At 42.9% G+C, this 22,458-nt stretch overlaps 2 protein-coding genes across 5 annotated transcripts in view; one reads left to right on the top strand and one right to left on the bottom strand.

Annotated features, from left to right (window-relative positions):
• WDR37 (WD repeat domain 37) overlaps positions 1-4,768 on the bottom strand; it is a 103,055-nt gene extending 98,287 nt beyond the window's left edge. For both annotated transcript variants that reach the window (XM_074985021.1, XM_074985019.1), the window contains exon 1: positions 98-4,768. The gene's annotated coding sequence lies outside the window, so the exon portion shown is untranslated. The remainder of the gene's footprint in view (positions 1-97) is intronic.
• A 3,446-nt stretch (positions 4,769-8,214) lies between these two features.
• Positions 8,215-22,425, top strand: LOC142008103 (isopentenyl-diphosphate Delta-isomerase 1). 3 transcript variants are annotated; one of them, XM_074985028.1, is made up of 5 exons: positions 8,215-8,420; positions 12,537-12,697; positions 13,688-13,780; positions 15,473-15,603; positions 16,225-22,425. In XM_074985028.1, the coding sequence occupies exons 1-5, from the start codon at positions 8,278-8,280 to the stop codon at positions 16,540-16,542; spliced, it is 846 nt and encodes a 281-aa protein (XP_074841129.1). In that variant the 5' UTR covers positions 8,215-8,277; the 3' UTR covers positions 16,543-22,425. The 3 variants fall into 3 exon arrangements, with proteins under 3 accessions (XP_074841129.1, XP_074841128.1, XP_074841130.1); XM_074985027.1 differs by having other exon boundaries at positions 8,216-8,420; positions 12,534-12,697; XM_074985029.1 differs by lacking the exon at positions 8,215-8,420 and adding an exon at positions 10,081-10,434 and having other exon boundaries at positions 12,534-12,697.
• Positions 22,426-22,458: the final 33 nt, after the last annotated feature.

Here is a 22,458-nt window from a genome sequence, read left to right on the forward strand (position 1 = left end):
CCGAGGGCAGCCTCCTCGGGCGCGAAGATGGCGGAAGGTACGCGTGCGGGGGGGCGGGGGGGCAGGGAAGAGGAGGAGCCGAGGCCCCGACACTCACCTGTCACCAGCGGCCGGGGCCGACTCCCCAGTGAACTCCGCGGAAGAAATAGGGGGCCCGGGAGAGGAGAGCGGCCGGGGTCTAGCGACAAAGCAGACCGGGACACGCAGAAGGAGACGGCAGTTGGTCGGGGGCGCGAAGTGCCTCAGAACGCAAAGAGGAACGAAGAAACCGCTCGCATGAGAACCCCGCACCGCAACATCCGGCTCCGAGCGGAAGCGCGTCTTCCCCCCGCCCCCACCATGGAGAGCAGAGAGGACTGCACAGAGCGTAGTTTACGCGGAGGGCAGAGGAGCTGCAAAGGCCATGAAAACCCTCGGGAGGGGCGGAGAGGGCCAAGCGAGAGCGACGGCGTAGATCACGTGATCAGGCGGTTGGCGGCCTGGGGAGGGCGCCGCCCGCAGGCGGGGCGGCCCGCTGGCTGATCGGGACCAGAGCCTGTACAGCGCAAGTGGGGCAGCTCGTGCCAAATCTGCGGTTGTGTGTGCAATGGGCGCCCTAGAAAGGTGTAGCTCACAGGACAGGCGAGGCTACCAGCAGCCTGGGCAAACGCTGCAGGCCCGCGGGGTAAAAGGCAGCACATCGTTACTGACATTAGCCCCAAGCCCTGGTAAAGTAGCTAGTCTGAAGAGGGGTTGCTGGGGCAGCTCAGCAAGCCAGGATCTGGCTCCACCCCTCACTTCCCCTGCAGCACTAATGCACCCCAGGCTTAACTTCCCTCCCCCTCCGGTCCCCAAATGGGACCAAGCTTAACCCTCGCAAACTGCCCTCCCTCAATCCCCGGACTAACCTTTCAAAAGGAGCTCCAGGTGCTCCTGCTGCTTCCCTGGCTGCAGAACGTGCGTTTCGCCAGGGAAAAAAGCTGTCTCCAACTTCAAAAAAGTTTGAGTTATGCGAGGGTAAGTGGGAACGCAACCGTCATATAACTCGAAGAACTACTGTATATATTAGTCTATAAGGTGCCAAACAAGATTTCCTTGTTTTTGTAGATACAGACTAACATGAGTACCACTCTGATATTTGTATTCCTGGAGATGTATCAGACCCACAGTGGTACAGGGCAGTGTTAACTATTTAATTGCAATCAAAGCACATAAGAAAGGATACAGATTATTATGGAGGTGCCACTCATAGCTCCGTAATTATGCGTGAGTTTGGCACCTAAAGCAAGAATTCCATCTCTGAAAGTGTCATCCCCAGAATCACAAGACTTTCTCAGAAAATTCACTGTATGTGCAAAGTATTTGCAATCCATTAATTTATGAGTTGACATTCCTTTTTAAATGCAGTGTTTAAGAAATATAGTTCCCTGGGTCCAATCTTTTGTCTCAAATTACTGTTAATAATGGAATAATGCAGGCCTTTCAAGTCTGTCCCATTTTTAGAACTCATTGGGTGATATTTGAATCAATATTTAAGGAATAATGGGTTACGTCTATTACGTTTTGTAAATGAAAGTTGATCCTTCAGCAGACATGCTGTCTTTCAAAATAGCTATGCTCTTATTGATCTCAGTGGAACTTAGAACACAGGCAACTGTCCGTTAAGATGCCTTTTGGAAAACGCCTTAAGTGGAAATGCATAGTTAGCACATACAATCATAACTGGCACCGAGCTGGAATGGACACTGGGTAATATCAAATGTGGCTCAGCAAAGAACTATGACAACATATTTCCAGAATTCCTGAAAAACCTTGGCCCCCATGCTCAGCTTTGGTTTGTCCAATAACCATGGTTATTGGTGCACTGCAAAAGCCATTGGCCTCCCAAAGCCTGGAAAGGATCCAAGTCAAGTGTCAAGCTACTGTTTTATATCATTACTGTCAGTGTGCTTCAAGGCAGTGGAGCTCTTGGTCCTAGAGCACACATTAACCAATGAGAATTTTGAGCACTGACCAAGCTGTCTTTCACTTAAGGCATAACATATACAACCAAGTATTCATGCTGACCACATTCATAGAAAATGGCTTCCAGAGAAACTTCGAAACAAGCACTGTTTTTAGCAATCTAACGCAACGTATGATACTTTCATGAGCAGGCCAGCGTATCACGGGTCTTGATACCTTGCGTCATGGCCTCATTGAACTGTGCCTCCATAATAAGTAGTTCGAAGTCCATATGGGGAAGAAGATGAGTGCTGAGACAAAACAGAGTAATGGGTTACCCCAGGTTTTTTTTTCCCAACCCTGTTCAGCCTTTATATGAATAACCTGCCAATAACGAAGTCATGAAACTTCATTTACACAGACAACATCAGCAGTGACTCCCACAGCAAGATGTGTCACGAACTTGATGCCCCGTTAAACGAGGACATGGTATAGTTAGCTGACTACTGTAGGACTTGGTGCCTCTGGCACAGTCTCATAAAAGTCTTCGGTTTATTCCATCTACATCACACCAGTGCAACAGGAGAACTGAATGTTTAGCTGAATGATCAGAAGGTGAAGTCTGACAAAGAGACAGTCTATCTGTATGTGACCTTGGACAATACACTGAGTTACAGTGGCCACCTGAATAGATAACAACTAAAGTTAAGACACATAACCGTCTTAGCAAACTAGCAGATTCATCATGGGGGGCTTGTGTTCCAATCCTGCAAACATCGGCTCTTGCCACCTCATAACTGGTGGAGTATGGTGGTACCAATATGGAGTCGATCACACACCAAACTGATGGTTACATAGTGATGTGCTGCCATGCACATCATCTCCAGCATCCTATGTCCAACTCCGCTTCCCTAGCTACCAGCTCTGAGCGATATTGCTCCTTCTATCAGACAAGAAGTTGCCGCTGGCAAGTTACTGACAAAAACATGCACCAGTCAAAACTTGCCACTATTCAATTGTAACATTGACTGACCCATGTTGTCAGCACAAGGGACTGAACCTGTGACCTCTACGACATGGACTAAAGGCTGGCTAGCAGCTAAGGCTGCAAACCAGAGATTTCACTCATCCTAGTGCTAAGGTCTCAGTACCTCTGGGGATTACACAATGATGTTTTTAAACCTCCAGCTGCATATCTGCTGTCACATCTCCATAATGATGTGATATGCCAGGTTAGGTTCGTACTCTGGCTCTTGAGACAGAGAAAATAGAATTTGTGAAATGTAAAGGATAATTCAAATATCTTTTTGCCCCCTTTTCACAAGGCACAACAGAAGCTAAATGTCTTGGGATCTGAGAGGTGGATCCTTTCAATGTGTGTTTGAAATCTGTAGGAACTGACGATAGGTGAGATGTTGCTTGAGACAATTTCTTTTAAGCTTTAGAAATTAGAAGGCATGTTTTATTTTGTGTTGTTTATAACCATAACCGTCTCTTTCTCTTGCTTAGCAAAATTGAATCTCTGGCCTTTACCAATCAACTTATTCTTGTTTAATCACAAGACCCTATCAGTTGAGTATATTAAATGTGAGTCTTCAGCTAAAGTTAACTAACATGCTGTTCTGAGCAGACAAGTGAGCGATGACATCAGGAGTGTGTTCAGGCAGAAGAGGATGGTGAACCACCATGATTTCATGCAATTAGTGTTAAGTAGGAGAGAAGAGAGCTACTGGGGCATCAGGAAAAGATGGCAGATATCAGGCAATTGCAGATCTTGTTAGCTGTAGATCACTGTTTGTAGCCAATGGGAACAGCGGGAAGCACTGTCCTGGTCTGCACCTGCATTAACATGACAGTGTGTTGAGCTATATCAATTCCATGCTGGGCAACAAGGGGTATTTGCCCATGCCTGTGTTAATGGGAATCAGTTTCTGGCAACAGGCATGCTACTTATTGACAACTTTTTGGAAAAAATGCCCTGGCTGGACACAGGTTTACAATGAAGTAGCCAGGGAAGGAATTGCTAGGATATACACTGTACTTTCTACCTGTGCTGTTAAGCTGCATCGTGCTGTCAGACTCAGCATGTTCCACAGCTTCTTTCCCTGCTGCAGTCCTGTTGACCTATCTGTTTCTGGGCATAAGATCCTGAGGCAACTGCAGTGGGGGAGCCTGGAGTCCTGGTGCAAAGGGCTAGGAAGGGAAGCTGGGATTGAGGGGCAGCAGTGTGGGTGAAGAGGTGTTCCATAGAGAGCAGGCTGGTGGGGGCCTCTAAGGCTTTCCTGTACCTCTTGCTGCACTGTCTGATCTATGCTTTGCTCTGGAACTGCAGGCCATGGCTTAACATACCCCAGTGCTTCCTTCCCTGCTGCAGTCCTGCAAACCTCACTTTTGCTCACTGACAATGGTCAAATAGAATTTTTTTGCTGAGAAATGAGAGGCACTAAGAGGGCATATCCATGGTATTGGTAGCATTTTGCAACTGAGGAAAGTGGACAGATTTTCATTATGAAGAAACTGGGATATTTTTTGCCACAGAGATGCGTCTTGCCATGTCTCAAGGGCCTTAGGTTATTAAATATGGCAGTGTTTTTCAACACATGGTAGGCGTACCCTTAAGGGTACACGTACCCTTAGGGGTACATGAAAGATGTCCAGGGGATATACGCACTGGAGCCTTATGCGACTCTTTGAGCAGTAAAATGCTCAGAGCCAGGAGCTATGCACACGTCCCTCCCTAGTGCTGGGAGGGAGAAACGCATGGCAGCGGTGATGATCGCGGCAGCAGGGGTGGCTCTGGTGCGTTGCCAGCTTTGTATTGCAGTGAGGTGGGTGCCTGGCTCTGGAGGAGGGGAGGGGATTGGGCTAAAGCAGGGAGCTGGGGGTGCCTGGCTCTGGAGGAGGAGGGCGGGAGGAGGATTGGCTTAACATGGGGAGCTGGCAGTGGCTGGCTCTGCAATATTATGCTTGTTATTTGAAGTAAGTGACAAAAGTGCAATCTGTACAATTTTAGTTTAGTGTTTACAATTACAACTGAAAGGGGTTAAAATGGACCGATTCCCTTGTGAAAACAAAGAATAAAACTGCAGCTTTGGAAGAAGGTAGTACACAGAAAACTATATCGGGAACATTAATTGAATTGTGGCCTTCAGCAGTTTGAAACCTAGGTTTGAACATTTGATTTAATCCAAACAAGCTCAAATCTTGCATTAAATTAATTATCATTTTTCTTGTAATTTTATTGATGGCTGTACTTAGATGTTTGCATAAAAATATATACATATGTATGCATTTAAAAATTGAATCTATTTTATGTTCATCTAATTTTTTTTATTTATCCTCTTTGCACAGTCATAAGTACGATGGCAAGTTTATTGCCTATAGACAAATTTCTTCAATCTAACCAGTTACATTTAAGTTGTTTAAACAAATATGTTGCAATGGTAGAAAAAAAATTGTGTATCTGAAAATTGGGGGTACTGGACGTACCTTTTTTTTTTAAAGAGTACTTTGTAAAAAGGGTTGAGAAACACTGAACTACTCCATGCAGTACTGGAGTTCATCTGCAGAGTTTATGGGAGGTTTGGGGCATTAGCTGTGTGAGATATTCCAGCCTCCAAAATTAAAAGAGAGGACCACGTTGTGGTTAACTCTGTCCATGCTGAGCTCTTTGGAATGTCAACAGCTGTGTGAATTTGTTGATAACGTGCATTGAGTGAGACGGTAGTCCTCAGAAGCCACAAGAGGTTTGTGCATCAGCTTTAATTTAATATGGTGAGCAACTCATTTAATTTATTTAAATTAAATCACCGAGGAAACTCATGCAAAAAACCTGCTTAGTTTCAAAATTATGTATTGCTAAGCAACAGTAAATTTATCCAGCATTTACAAATCCCAGGATTTCAAAGCAAAGAAATCATGATCAAGTAAGAACAGCGTATTTCACACTGTTCACATAACTAAACATAAAACTCTAATTCTGGAAAGCAAACACATATATATGTACTTTAATTTCATAGCTTCATAAAGTTCTGTATGATGATTATACTGCTTAATATAACCAAGAATCAACACATGCCACCACAAAATCACATTCTGCAGAAAAAGCTCCTTGTTTCATTATTTCCTTATGAACACCCTTCTGTGTATATATACATGGTGTTTCCTGTCTTAGATGACAAATTCTTTGGGCATAGGGGTATTGTGTTTATTCTCTGTTTGTACAGTACCTAGCACAATGGAGATCCTAGTCCAGGGGTTGGCAACCTGCGGCTCTTTTAGGAGCCATTCGCAGCTCCGAGTGCTGCCACCACTGAATCCTCTTGCAGCTCTGGAAGCTGCCGCCACTTAAACAAAAAAACTCAATTGAGTTGCTCGCATTAAACCAATTTAATTTAATCTTTTGTTTAAGTGGTGGCAGCCTCCTGATCCACTGAGCAGTCAGCTGTGGCAGAGAGCCCCGGAAGAGAAAGCTGGCAGGACAGGGAGCTGCCCACATTGCACGTGGGGGGAAGCACTAAACCCGCAGGAGAGCTGCGGAGAGGGGGCTGAGCCTACCGCTGCTGGAGCCGCACAGCCACACTGACGAGGAGGTAGGGCGAAGCAGCGGGGCAGGTGGGGGTGGTGGCAGGGGAGGAGCATCATCATCTGAGGTAGGTTAATCCTGGGGGTGGAGGAGCAGTTGGGGCTGGGAGGGGTTAAATCTGGGGTGACTATATTCACCGAGGCTAAATGCGGGACACCCTGAGGAGGACAACACTTTCCTGATAGCTGAAATAGGGGACTGTCCTGGCCAAAATGGGATGGATGGTCATCCTGCTCAGGTAATGGCTGCCCTTTGGGGGCTGCCATTCTGCTTGGGGGAGGCATGCTTCCTGGCTGAGGGGAGCAGCTGTAGCTCCCAGCTGCCCCATGCCTTGGGGTGCTAGGAATGGGGCCACGACCATCATGGGGACCTCCCTATGCTGGTGCTCATCCCAGCTCCCCTGAGGCTCCTGGCTCCTGAGCTCCTCCCAGCTCCCCCTTCTGGCTCCTGGCATCCCCAAGCAGTGGGGAGCCAGGTGGCAGCTGAGTTGATCCGGCTCCCAGCTCCCCCAAGCCGCAGGGAGCCTGGCAGCAGCTGTGCCAGTCTGGCTCCAGGCTCTCCCAAGATGTGGGGATTTGGGAGCCCGGTGGTAGCCACTCCCCTGTACAAATACTGTACAGAGTAATAAGCTCCTTTTTTAAAATAAACTGCGATGCCTTCCTGGAGCATAAAATATGGGGCTGTCTGGGCCAAAATGGGACAGATGGTCATCCTAGTTAAGCCTGGGGATGGGGGGCAGTGGGTTTGCAGTATGGGTGGGGGTAAAGCTTGAGAATGGGGGATGGATTTGGGGGCTGAAGCAGGTATAGTCTGGAGATGGGGATAACAACTTTCCAACCGGTACAAATCATTGTGTGCGCTGTTCTTAAAAGCAGGGTGGCAGAAAGCACCACTTGACGTTATGTATTAAGGACTGTCTGGTATTTACATGCATTGCAACTCTTCAAGTATTCATTTTGTAACTGGATTTGAAAACACAGCTCCTAGCTATTCGGCTTGCAGAGCCCTGGCCCAGTCTGTGAGGGTGCCACAAGCTAGCAAAATGTGAAGGGTTCCCTCCCCCACCTCCAGCAACACTTTTTGGGTCAAAACAAAAAAGCAGTCCAGTAGCACTTTAAAGACTAACAAAATAATTTCATGGGACAGACCCACTTCTTCAGACCATAGCCATATCAGAAGAGACTCAATATGTAAGGCACAGAGAACCAAAAATAGTAATCAAGGTTGACAAATCAGAAAAATATTATCAAGGTGAGCAAACCGGAGAGCACAGGGGCGGAAGGGAGCTGGGGGCAGGTCAAGAATTAGATGAAGCCAAGTATGCAGAAGAGCCCCTATAATGACCTAAAAAATTCCCATCCCGGTTCAAACCACGTGTTAGCGTGTCGAATATGAACATAAAAGAGAGTTTGATAGACCTTGCCTAGGCCAGCAACGCAAGAGCACAACCCCGTCACACGGCAAGTCGACAGTTTAACCCCTTGTACTCTGGAGTCCCAGGCCGAGAGGAGGGCGCAGGTTCAGAGTCCCACACGCCATACCCGCCCCCCTCCATCCTCGTTTCTCTATTGGCCAGTGGGGGCCTAATACTCGCTCGCCATTGGTTGTTCCCGAGCCTTTACTCGCCCTCGCTTCGGTCACAGCACTGTGATTGGTTAGGGAAAGCTCCGCCCAGAGCGGAAGCGCGTCCCGCCCGTGTGGCGCGATCGGGCGATGCGGTGACGTGCGGCTTTGGGGACGCTGCTATTGGCGGGAGCGGGTAACTGGCGATGTGGCCGGCGCTGTGCGGGTTTGCGGCGGCTGTGGGTAGCAGGGGGCGCGCACTCTCGGATACCTGCTGCTGGGGCTGGCGCTCGCGCTCGCTGCTGCCGTCTGCCGTGAGCCTGCTGGGCCGGACTGATAGCTGCGCGCGGTGAGTGCGGCGGTGGCGGAGGAGTCATGAGAGCGGGCACGGCGATGGCGACGGGAGCACGGGGGTTGGGGCTATGGCGGGGGGCAGAAGAGCGGGGGGAGGGGCGTGTAGGGTACTGGGGTGGAGGAGTAACTCTCAGGGGAGAGGGTTGGGCGTTTCAAGGGATTGGGAGGGCTGTAGGGTGCTGTGCCAGCGCTCTGGATTGCGGAGAGGTGTCAGGGTCTGGGGGGGGATCTTAAAATTGGGTCGGGATTTTGCGTGCTAGAGTTTTTTGCTACTCTCCTTAGCTGTGTCTCCTCCTTTACCTCCAGCCCGAAGCCCCAGGAGTTAGGTTGGTGTCTGAGCCTGGCGCTACTGTAGTGGGACTGACCTTCAGAGAGAATTCATCTCAGCTCTTCGAAGGGTTGCAGCCACTGTCGTTTTACCTTAGACCTCATTCAGAGACCTCCTCCTCTCTGTTTCTGGCAGTGCAGAGCAGTCTTTGTAATTGAGGGTATATCTGCACTGCCATGTTTTGTTGACAAAACTTAAGTCAACACCCAAAAATCAACAAAACAAAATTCGTCAGAGGGTGATCACACTTGCTCCGTCTTTTGACAGATCATGTCCACATTGGAAACATCATAAACAATGTGAGCAAAGCACCTGGGGCAGGGATCCTGGCTCCCAGCAGCCTCCTCAGCTGCTCAGAGCAGCATCATGCATAAGTCTGTGAGCTCTCCAGGATGAGGAATGTCAAAACAGCACAACAGTCTGTCCTGCTGTCCCTGTAGCAACAGTCTGCCTGTGGCTGTGTTCCTAATCCAGGGCAGAAGAGGAACATTCCAGTTCTTTGTTCCCCAAACTAAGCAGCTCACTGAGCTGTAAGATACTTCTTAGACTCCAAGCTTTGAAAAGAGGAGGGCTGCATGCCTGCAGGGCAGCAGCGATCAAAACACTGAGCAAGGCCTTCAGGACAGGTATTGTGGGATACTGTGGACAAAGTAAACAGCAGAGTCTACACTGGCTCTTTTGTGGACAATAAAAGGAGGAAAAAATATAAAAAAGTCTTTCATAGACATGGAACATTTTTTTTTAATCAACGAAACTGGATGTTTTCCCTACAGAAGTCACATTGGCTCTCCCTGTTTTGTCCCCAAGAGACAGTTTTTGGCAACAGAACTTGATAGTGTAGACATGTTGAGACAGTTAAAGGAAAATACTTGGTGGTGCCTTTGATGGTACTTGTCATCATCAGGTTTCCACTCTGTAGCATGGGTTTGTCGCAAAGCAAAAATGAAACACAATCTTTGAAAACAGATGAGAGTAACTGTAAAACTCATTTGAAGGAGATGTAGGGGCACACAAATCACCTATTGCTAACTATTAATGCCTTTTTTAAAAAGTATAAATTGATTTTGTTTCTTTAGGGAAGTTTCTATATAAATTGATCACATTTTGGACAAATCTTACAGAACTTTGAGCTTAGGATGAAGAAGCTATTTGTGTTGTTAAAAACAGTTTAGACTACATTGTCCCACATTATAATTACTGGACATCCTGCACTTCTGACTCCTCCTGTTCACTGTCGTTATTGCTATACTGTGATAGTGGTCTCAGCCATGATGTCAGCCTGAGCCTGGTCATCTGTATTGGACTTTTTAGCCCGATAGTTCAAGCCCATTTAGTCCAAGTTAGCTGACTCTGAGACCCAATGTTGAGGTTTTTTTTTAAATCACAGTGGAGCTGTCAAGAACCTGCAGTTTGGTTTCCTCTGGGGCAATCACAATGGTAAACTGGTGAGCAAATCTCCTTAAGACAAGCATTTCAGGGGGGAAAAAAAACTTTCATAATAATAATAAGAGATAGTACATGTCTAGCTTATCAGATTTTTATCCACGTTTCTGAGGCATGGACCACCTGTTCGGACCAGGAGAAAAAATTGAAGTTTCCATCTTCGTTGCGTCTCCAGAATTATGAATATCAATTGTCAAGATAAAGTTTCAAATGCAGGTTTCTGTTAGCCGATAGCCAGGTGAGATGCCACTTATGCCCTTGTCTATGGCAGAGCCCACCTGTGACCAGGCTGAGAGCAGCTGAAGGCAGCTGGGTTCTTTGTTTGTGTTCTGCTTGCACAGTAACAGGAGGAGTCAGGTTACCACTTAATCAATTACTTTGTTTATTGATCTAACAAGTTAATCTCTTACTGTTACAGTGTTGCTTGTTTATCTAGCGAGTTTAAGCTCTTGTGGTTACAATTGTTACAAGGTTTATACTTTGATTACAAATAGCTAGCACACACTCTAATCCATAGATCTATAATTGTTAAATGCACGCAAAAGAAAAAGATAAAATACCTAGCAGGTCTTATTCTCACCCCTGTTACCAACGTGGCTTAGCCAGTTTATCTCTGAATCCCTTGGGAAGAAGTCCTTTGTCCCTTTTTCTCCAGGAGCTGGGCGTCCCCAGGGACCTGGGGAGACCCCCCCCATCCTCCTGTCCAGCAGGAAAGATAATTGGAGCTCAAATAGGGTGTCGTCTGGACCCCTCTTTTATACCCATTGGGTCACGTAGGCATCTTCCTTGGTTTAAAAACAATGCCAATTGAATTAAACTGTCTGATGCTGGTTCTCACAGGGAGTTCAAGGGCGTAGTTCACACCTATGAGGTAGACAATTGAGGGCATTTGTTTCTTAATGGGCTGGAGACTTTCTTCTCAAGTCTGGGACCAAGTGTGTGGCGAATCAACTGATGGTAATTAGCCAAGGGCAGTCCGAGGCCCGGCTGTTAATTAGCCCGTTGTTCTTAGCTTTGCTCTGGAGCTTCAAAGACTGTGGCTAAGATAAGTCCATCTGCGCTCTCGGGCATTCCAGGACTGGGCTATCCCTTTTAACCCTTTCGTGCTCTGAAGCACCTAGGGAAGGCAAGATTAAGTTGAGCAAAGGATGGGTTCTGTCTGGCTACAATGTCCCATCAGGATCTGGCATACCCAGCTTCATCGTGATCCTCAAAGCAGAAGGCTATGTTGACTTGGTCATCTGAGAAGAATGGGCGATGAACGTCTTCCTAAAGAAATAGTCTTTGGTGAACTGTCATGTGGGTTGAGAACAAGAGGAAGATCAAAGCTAAGATTCTAGAATACATGCAAAAATACTATGAAAAAAGTCAACATCGATCCAAAATCCTGGGAATCTACATCATCTGATTGAAATACCTGGCGACAACTGCTACGACAGGGAACGTCATCCTTTGATAGTATATGTGCAAGCCACACAAAAGAACTTGGTCTTAGCAGGAAAAGCTTTCAGACACAAAAAGTTGGAAATAGACTGACATGCGGTTATTGTAGTCGACCGTGCAAATCCAATATTGGATGGATATGCTATGAGAGAAGCTGCAGACTCAAATACTGCCCATAGGTCCTTACCACTGCTGCTAAGCATCATCTCGAGACGAAAAGGGGCCAGATATGTATGTAAACCCTGTTGGATCTGACTTTCTGTCATGTCTTCTACTAAGCTTCTCTCTGTCTCAGCTTATCGCCATAGCCAAGCTTACTGATGGTTCCCTAGGCAGTCTGGCAACTCCATCCTCCTTTTCAGAAATCGTGACTTTGATTTGGTAACTCCTCCCTTTGGCAAAATTTTGGAGTTGTTGAAGACTTAAGTCCTTAAAATTAACAGATTGCCCTCAATCAGGGAAGCAACTGTTTCCTCTTCACACACATGTATGTACTTGTTGTCCAAGGCAAATGATTAGTTCACAGAATCAGATTTAGGCAAACTGATCTGTAGCATGTGATGCAGGCCTTCCTATATCAGATCAAATATCCAGCCTGCTTCTAGAGAGTGCCTGTTCTTCCAGAGCAGAATGGCAACTAGATAATATTGCAGTATAGTATATGTATATGTTTTGAGGTAGCCAATACCTTCATCTCTGCCAGTCCATTTACCTTTTGCAGGGTAAAGGTTTCTTATTCTCTAAACAAAATAACAAGTGTGACTTCTTGTGAAACTGTCCAGAATATGGGAGCAAATTCTGAACAAGTGAAGTATGAAGTTTTCTCTCTATTTGGTTCAAAATTTGTTGGCCCTCAGTCTCATCAAATGATTGTCTTTTTATCACTGTTTTTAGTAGAAAGAGAAGTACCTCAGCTATGCCTGAAGTAAACACAGATAATCTGGATGAGCAACAGGTGAAGCTTTTGGCAGAAATGTGCATCCTTGTTGATGAAAATGACAAGAAGATTAGTGCAGATACCAAGAAAAACTGCCATTTGAATGAAAACATTGATAAAGGTACAGTTAAAATTGATATAAAATCATGCTAAGAATAATTTTGTGCATTATATTTATAAGTGTCAGATTACCACAAACTTGGCATTGAAATATTTACCTTCTAATACTACAGCGGGCATAACAAACAATTGGAGTCATTAAGGAAGAGGTAATGAAGATAATAGTACTAGAAACATGGGGATATGAACATTAGTGGAGTGCTCTAATATGCTTTTGACTTGCTTAAATGTTTAGATAGGTTATAACAGAAGTCTTAAGACAGTAATTAACTTTTATTTTAGGAGTTTTTCAAATGGCAAAATATAACCAGAGGCATTAAAAGGGAATTTGTCTCAATTTTATAAGCTAATGTGTGTATTGGAAATATGAATTTGTATACTTCTGGAATGCTGTGGTTTTTTGGGAGGCAGGGATGGGCTGAGGGAGAGGAGTAGTTTACTAAATGGTCCTGCAGACTGCTCCTGTGTACTCATAATAACGAGTTTATCCTACAAAAGAAGAGAGCGCTAATATTTTAGGGGGAAGAAGTGCTTTTAAATTCTACTTCTCATTCCATCTCCATTGCTGTGACATTTGGATACCTTCTAAACTTAAGTTTGGGATTTTAATGATCTGTTCTACATTATCACTTTCTGATATTAAATCTCACTTAAGAACTAATCCCCACCAGTAACATGCCTAAACATGCCTTAAATAAGCTTAATATTTCTTCAGAAGTTTAACGCAATAAGCTACTGAAAGCAGATATTAGAGGTTTGTGCATGTTTGGGAATAGGACAAGCTAACATTTAACATAAGTCAAAATACAAAATCAAAAGTGTTTCCTTTTTTCCACTCCTTTGTTTAGGAGAATTTCTCGCATGCACAAGGCAGGGAAAAGCTTTCAAATATGAATATATTCTGGTTCTGTGATCTTTGCTATTACACTGAGAATTGCTTACGAGTCCTTTATTTCAGAAACTAATACTTATATTCTTATGTCTGTTTTAGGATTACTGCACCGAGCTTTCAGTGTTTTCTTATTCAATACAGAAAATAAGTTGTTACTGCAGCAGAGATCAGATGCTAAAATTACTTTCCCAGGTTAGTGTGTAAACATTTCATGCTAGGGTAAAAAGCTGTGTTTCTGTCCCTGTTACATTTCCCGCCATAACTTCCTCTACAAACTTCAAGATCATTTTCCTTGAGGAGAGGAGAGAAAAGGTGATTAGTTTTGGGCATGTGCTTTTGCCAGGTGATAATCAGTGCCTATGAATATATGCTTCTTGTGGCTGAAAATAATTATAGCCTGGATTAGAGGCTTGTTGGGAGACATGCTTTTGCAGGTGCAGGGAATGGTTGAAACTCTTTTTTCAATAGAGAAGACCTAGAAGACAAAATGGGAAGGCCATACAACTTTCTGTGCAAATGAAATTTGATCCTTTAGGTTTCATGTGGAAAGAAGTGTACTTGAAGTATTTAAAGAAAAAATATTTAGCTGTTGGAAGGTGAATCCTGAGCTTGTATTTTAAAAGTGACTCCTTTTAATTTACCATGCTGATTTAATGGCTCTCTCTTCCCTTGGAGGCAGCAAAACCATTGCTTTTGATCAAAAGTACAGTGCCGCTTGCACGCTGTCTAGAGTGCCTAACTCAGGACAGACTCAAAAATAGTACCATGGATGTACTATCATTAGATTTCATCAACCCAGTCAGAAGTGAACTCTTGCCATGGAGTCACAATCCCCTTAGACTCTCCACTCTATCTTGCCATCCATTAAAGCTAGACTTAGTGATAAATGGGCACTTACACCACAATATGCAGGGTGCTCCTGGTTCCAAGAAACCAGTCAGTTACCCCAGATCAATTGGTACTCTAGGTCTCATGCCAAAGACAATACCTGAAGGCTGTTCCATAACAAATTAACTAAAGGTTTAATAACTGGGAGAAAGAAATAAGTGTAACTGACAGGATAAGACAAGCAAACATTATGTATATACACACACACAGATGAGTTGCAATTTAAATCCTAAGAATGACAGAGCTATACGGATCTGTTAATTCAAAGTTTCTTTCAGGGTGGACTCGAGATAACCTTTGGGTGTCTCTGGATTCAGTTTGGTATCTCTAGTCCTGGAAATTCAAACAGCAAAGGGATGAAAAATTTTCCTGTGTCTGTTTTATTTTCTTCATTCAGCCTCCAGTTCATAGGTTGAGCTTTCTTGGTGGTAGCATTTCCAGAATGGCCCATGACTAATACTTTTTATTGCAACGTTCCTTGATGGCCCATTTGATATTGATAGTTCTTCTGGATAGATTGGAAAAGACACTCCTCCAATCTGAGCTCAAGCTTAGAGCAAATGTAATCAAAGTTATAAAGCAAAATTGATATACTTCCTTATAGCATGAAATACATACACTACAAATAAAATTTAATGTGTGCAGCAACTAACAAACGTACTATGGAGTCTAAGCCAGAGGTGGGGAAAAGACTAATCACAGAGCAAATCCTGGCCACCAGGTGCTTTTGAGTGGACCACAATCTTTTTATTTACTTATAATCACTGTGCTGTGAAACACTTATCCTGCCTCTTCAGAGCTGATCTGCATAATCTGCTGGAAGGTATTATTTGGACACTGTTGCTTTTGCTAAATAGAAAAAAGGGAGCAGGAATAGACTTGAACTTTAAGTATTAGACCTTTTAAAGACATTGCCTGATAATGCTGCTGTTCTATATAGATTTCTGCAATGTATTTTAGTGTTCTGAACATTTATTGTACTCAAACTTTTTACAGATTGTTTTACAAACACTTGTTGCAGTCATCCACTAAGCACGCCTTTAGAGCTCGAAGAAAATAATGCCTATGGTGTTCGGCGAGCAGCGCAGAGGCGATTAAAAGCAGAGTTAGGAATTCCCCTGGAGCAGGTAATAGAGGGTTTTGCTACAGCTTAATTTATCTGAAGAAAAATTAAATGTAGACTTTCAAATCTGGCACAAAGTAAATGCCACTAGGAACTATATGCAAAAACTGATTGAAGAGAAATTACATTTAATTTGGTGTTCCAGTTGCTTAGCGATATAGAAATATTATGAGTGGCTTGGCAAAAGTATGTTCCAAAAGTCTTGTCTATCTGCTAAAGGATACTTAGAGTACTTTTTCCTTTAATTTAAATCTGAGGCAAAGAGCAAGTAACAGGGAGATCCTGAGTCTCCTTTGAGTGTTGGATTTTTTTTTAATTACGTCTGCTGTTTCCATGTAGGAAAAACCCATACAGCACAAAAAAGTATAGTGCTGTATAGGTAAACAGTGAATCCAACTCAAGACGAGTACTGTTGAATGCACCAAGTTGAACCAAAAAAACTCCATATTTTTGCCTCTGATTTGTTTGTTTCAGAAATAAGTTTACAACTTTTCTCCATACCAAAAATGTCTACTGGAGAGTCTTTTACATTGACAATTGTCTCTCTTCTGAAAGGTGATCCATATCTCAACAGTGTCTCCCTATCTCTTATTGCTGATTGATTGATTAAGGATTTTGGTTGTAGGTAACTCCAGAGGAAATCTTCTATCTAACACGAATTCACTACAAAGCCCGCTCTGATGGGATCTGGGGAGAACATGAAATTGATTACATCTTGTTTGTGCAGAAGAATGTAACACTGAATCCTGATCCTAATGAAATCAAAAGTTACTGTTATGTGACACAGGAAGAACTAAAACAACTCTTGGAAAAAGCATCAAAAAATGAAATCAAGATTACTCCATGGTTCAGATTAATTGCAGACACTTACCTTTTTAAATGGTGGGATAACCTGCATAATTTAAATTGCTTTGTGGATCATGAAAAAATACATAGAATGTAAAAAATTCTAAGGAAGCATAGTGGGAGGGGTAATGGTGGGATGCTGTCTTCAGAGCAGTGAAATAACTTTTAATCCTTAAGTTTTTGAATACCTAGAAGAATGGGACATGGGCAGTACCCGTTGTAGGAATTTTTTCACCTATGCATAGAGATGGTGTGACAGTGAGGCTGGGGTTTGGTGTTTTCTTTCAGCTAACTTACAAGTAATGAATAGAGCTGATCTGATGGCCTGAGTAACTGAAGTAATCCTTTGCGAGCAGACAAGCTATGTTGTTACCCAACTGTGGAATAAAATTTCAAGTAGTCATCAAGGTTGACTTTACAAATAAAAGTAGGTACAGCATGAGCTTAAATACTAAAATACCATGTAGAAAAGAAATGAGTCCTTTATTTTGAAGGTACATGAAATATATTCCATGAGGCTTAGTGGCCTTCATGAATGTTTTACAAGGAGATAGGCAAGAGCAAAGTAAGCTTCCCAGCGCTGGCTTATAGTGCAGTGCCTCTTGTTCAATTGGTAGTGATTCTTTCCAATACAAGGAGGATAATTCAGACTGAGGACCAAGACTTCTCCTAGTGGTGGTGTGAGAAAAGGTAGGAATTGGGCTGGCTCACTCCCCTGTGATTCCCAGGGCATGGATGAGTTGGTATGCCAGAGGCTCCCCACCTCCTCTGTAGCTGAGCCAAGGGCCAGAGTTCTTGCTGTCCTGCCCGCGGTGCACTAAGCCCTTTAGCAAGGGCAATACCAGCCTAAAGTAGGGGCATCTGTTCAGCTGTAACAAGCATTGTGAACCCCTAAACCTTCCTCCTCTTTTAAAAAAAAAAAAGAAAAAAAAAAACCTCCCTTTATATCGGTCTCTATTTTGACTTTAGATAAGTGCCGCTTCTGATGTAGACACCCATCCATGGGCAGTTATGAGAGACTTTCAAACTTAGTTCATGAAGGCTTCTGGTAGTTTGGTTAATTAAAGAAATTTTGTCAACTTGTATTTAAACTTTCCTTGCAATAGTATAAACCAGCAGCATCTCCTCCTTTAAAAATATGGCTTTTTGAATCCACTGTTGCTTTAAGATCTTTTTTACCAAGGAAAATACTGATTTACTAGTTGTAAAAGCCTTCAAATGCATCGCGTAAACAAACTGTACAACTATTTCACTCAGTAATATTTAGAAGCTATAACTGGAAATGTAAGTGTGTTCTTTTAAGTGTAAGTGATAAACTCTTAGGTAGATTATATGAAAATCACTGAAGCAACTGGTTCCTGTGCTTTTTGTAGATGTTTGAAGTAGAATATCAATGCAGGTTGCACCTTGCTTGTTTAGCACGTGACTGGAATTAGCCAGATGAAGGGAGGTTCCCTGCCTCGGGCACCCAGGCTGCTGCCTGCTCCCCTGGCCAGGGCAGCTGGGCTATCCTGTCATTAGGCTCCACGGAGCCCTCCCTCTACTAGACTCCAAAACCAGATTCTCTGGTCCAGCAACAACAGGGGTCCTGCCAGACCACATCTTGTCAGACCAGAGAATGCCAGCTCAGGAAGGTTCAACCTGAAATAGTGAAGACTTCCACTGAGTTCACTAACAAACTTATCATTTTACTGATATTATAAAGCCAAACATGGAACTTTAGTTTAGATATTTTCATACAAGGTAAATATGACTAAAAGGGAAATCTGTTCTTGCCTTAAAGTGACCAAGGCTGTTAACTAGTAACAGAGGTAGCTGTGTTTAGTCTGTATTCTAACAAAACAAAATAGCAGTCATGCAGCACTTTAAAGACTAACTATGATTTATTAGGTGAAGTGCTTTTGTGCAACAGTGTTGTATACTCAGTAATATTTAGAAGTTATAATGGAAAATTTTAAGTATGTTCTTTTCAATGTAAGTTAAACTCTCAGGTAAGTTGTATGTTCCACAGTCCATCCCACGAAAGTTCTTCACCTAAGAAATCTTTGTTAGTCTTTAAAATGCTACAAGTGCTGTTTTGTTTTGTAAGGTTAAGTGTAGTCTTTAAAAGGATGTTTAGGATCACAAAGAGAAGTGTTCCTTAAAATGGCTTCTGGAAACATCTTATTTTTCTCCAGCCACATACTGAACTGTGAGGTGTCAAAAAAGACAGTATGCGAACCCAAGTAATTCATTAAGTTCCTTGAACTTAAATGTATTTACAATTGGTTGATTAGGTTGAGGAGGTCTCCATTAGACTCAGAAAATAAGGAAAGCAGTATTACCTTTCAAGAAAAAGGCTTAGTTAAAGGTAGCATCTTGTGACCAAAAAACATTTGTCTTATCTTCGGTGGAGCAGCCTTGAAGGAAAGTGTTATAGAGCACTAAGATTCTCATTTCTAGGATTCCGCTGATGACAAAAGTTGTCCTTCACATGAATTTTAGAATAACTGTGTTTTGAATCAAGCTATCATTGACAGTTCTCTACTTCTAATTTTATACAACTGTGATCCTAGTTCTTAAGTCTTCTTCTCCTCCACCCACTTAAGTTTACCACTGTGGTCACCAACATGGAATTATTACCCCCCGCACCCACAACATTCAGCCTACTGTGATTATGCAAGTCTCACAATTTGTACAAAAGTATCATAGTGGAACACTGATTTGAATTATTGAGCCATTTAAAGAACAGCTGTTTTGGCTGATCACCATTAAGAGTCTGCTCTGTTCAAGGTAGGAAGCAATATGACCAAATAGAGAAATTAAAATAAACACTATCTAAACACAAGCCTCCTAGCTAAGTACATATTGCTGTAAAAATGCATTTATAAAGAGTTTAAACCAAAATACTGTTTGTTTAGGAACTAGTTTTTTCATCTAGAAAGAATATAACTTTTTCTGCTGTGATTTGAATTGAGACAAGTGAAGTACAAGAGGTCCAAAGGTACTGAAAACCGAACACTAAATTCTGCGTTCTGTAAAATCCATTCTGCTTCAATAAAGGTACAGATATAGAAGCATAAGATAGATAATTGCACAAGTTATGTCTTTGCTCAATCCACCCTTGACAGTCACATGAGATAAAACTGGCAACTATTATAGGATAAAAGTGATGGGGTAATGCTACTTGCAGTTGAGTAAGCTATCTGAAGTTTAGCCAAAGCACTGGCACAAAGACAGATTCCCAAGGAGAGCATTAACACAGGTCAGCACTTTTGTGACAAACACTGCTTAAATGCTTTTTTAAAAATAAAACTGAAGTTACAGTAAGCCACGCTTCTGAGGAAAGCACTTAACAGTGTTTAACACACCTGCCAAATAATAATCCATTGCTTTTTGGAAATGGAGTATATTTATATATCATCCATAATTTCTCAGAAACCTAGAAGAAAAAAGCGGGGAGAAGAAACAACTGTAGAAATGACAAGTGTACTGTCAGTGAAAGCTAATGTTCTTAAATGTTTCAACAACTGAAGAAGCAACAGAGTACATCTTTTGAAATCACAACTGTAATATTCTGGAGACATTTCACTGAACACCCCCTTAAACGAAAATAAATATTTCACTGCAACTCTCCCATTAGCTTAAGAATAGCCACTAATTTCTGGTGGGGGGCCACTCCAAGAATTTGGTACGTGGTCAAGGCTGCACTGTTCTATGCTACTGGAGATCAGACAGCTGGGATGGATGTTGGGTGCAGAAAGGAGACTGGAGTGCAGGAGGGGTGGGAGGCATGGGAAGAGTTTGAAGGAGGGGGTTGTGACCTGGTGCAGGATAGAAGAAGGGGTATGGGTGCAAGAGATGTGGGCAGGGCATAGAAGGGACTTACAACTGGGGAAAGGGTGCAAGTTTGCCTTGTGACTTGGGGAGAGGGAGCTGGGCACCACATGCATGCTCTGAGTGGTAGGCACTTACCCAACCAGCAGCACAGTGGGATTCTTGGGCAGGCTCCCTGCCTGCCACACTCCACACATCACTCAGTGGCCATCTGCTGGGACCATGTGTGACTGTGCTGTGTACCACACCATGGAAGAGGTTGGGGAGCTGCCTCTGCCCACAGCATAATCCTTGTGGCTCCCATTGCCCAAAAACTGACCAATGGGAACTGCCTGGGCTGCGTTTGTGGTGCAGACAGCACACACCGCCCACAGACACAGATGGCCTCAGCAGCCAGCTGCTTTAGGTGGTGTGTGAGATGCAGCAGGTAGCCCAGATTCAACCCATGGCAGATTTTGCTTGTCCCTGCATTAACTGCTTTTGAAGATTTTACCCAAAAAGTCTAATTATCAGAATGAAAAAGATGGAGAAGTCCATACAATAAGCTGACTATAAAACAGTTCGGTAATGGAAAGTGCATATTGCTTATTAGATTTAACCAATAGATTAAAAATACATCCCGGTTTTGCAATAAGGTTAATAAGTTCAAACAAATGGATGAAAGACACTGTCAGCTTCTTAAATACAAGATGCTCTCTTTGGCATAAAAACAGCAGACGGGAGTGTACAACTTTCCTGGAACAAATACCGAAACCCAAAGTTTCAGCATGTAGAAACAAAAATACTATAGCTAAACTTGCCCTGATTTTGACCAGAGCAGAAGAGGCAAAGGTCTAGTCTCCCTTTTCTAAACATTATACACTTATATGTTTTAATAGTAACAGAGAGATAGCCATGCTAGTCTATATACTATCAAAACAAAAAAAGCAGTCAAGTAGCACTTTAACAAAATAATAACTTACACTTTTTAAATTATTATAGACCTACTAATCAAATTCTTATGCCCAAAGATTTCATTATATTAGATCTGGAGTCTTAATCTCCACTTTTTTCTTTCTTTATTTTCTACATAATGAAGCTATTGTGCAGGGAAAGGGGTTGGGGTTCAGGCAGAGATAGCCAGTATTACTCAGTCCTTCAGATCATCAACAGTTTTGTCAGTGCCAGAAAAAAGTACACTTGCTATTTTATTTTAGGATTGTACAGAATTAACACTGTGCTCCTGTATAGTTGGGAAAGTCTGAGCACAAGCTCCCCAACATGAAGTCTTTAATACAGGTAGAACCTACAAGGGTATTTGCTGGTCTCTGGGAAGTCAATATTGTCTAGCAGCACTTTCAAACACTTCCACTGCTTCCTGGGCTCTTAGGAGACATTTAGGGATAGAGCTAAACAACACAGGATACTGAGAGCCAGGACTGGTGAAGGCAAACAAATTTCATGGGACCCCAGGAAACTTGGCCACATCCTTGATAAGTGGTCGTCTGGCTAACTAAAAGCATACCAGAATATGGATTTTCCCAGACAAGAGTGCGCCAGACTACAGAGGTTCAACGTGCAGTCTGTTTACCTCTGTTGCAACAAAATAAATACCCCCCCCATAAACTCTTTTAAAAAAAAGTAAATTAAATTAAATGCACTAACAATAGATGAAACAAGCACCTTCTGAGCTGAGAACAAAGGTAACATCCTATTGATTACAGCACAAGCATCTTTGCCTATTTTTGATTTATAAACAAGCCATATGCAATTAGGCGTGGAAATAAACTGTTTTGACCAAGATCATTTAAAAAAGTGTAAGTGCCCTACAGCACTGGATTTTTTTTTAAATTAAACTATTAAAATCTCTAACTTTGCATGTGCTGAATATGTAGGCAATCTTTGCATATGGCATTATGCTAATTATTAGTTATTGTTAAATGGGGGGGGAGCACTGTGACAAAATATCTTTAAGACCATTGTAACTAGCCAAACTAAGTTTCTCATTATTGCTAGTTCTTATGACAGAATATCCCATGTCCATCTGGGTTTAATACCCCCAGCTTCTGAGGTCATTCAGATGGTTCATCTAATTTGATGCCAATCTGATGTCCATCCAAACCTTTGGTTTCATTGGTAACAATCAAATTCCCATTATCTTAATAACCCATTCTGAACTCTGAAACCAAAATGTCAAACTATCCCTCTTTATATTTAG

The sequence above is a fragment of the Carettochelys insculpta genome, chromosome 2, assembly GCF_033958435.1.
Source record: "Carettochelys insculpta isolate YL-2023 chromosome 2, ASM3395843v1, whole genome shotgun sequence".
NCBI lineage: Eukaryota > Metazoa > Chordata > Testudines > Carettochelyidae > Carettochelys > Carettochelys insculpta.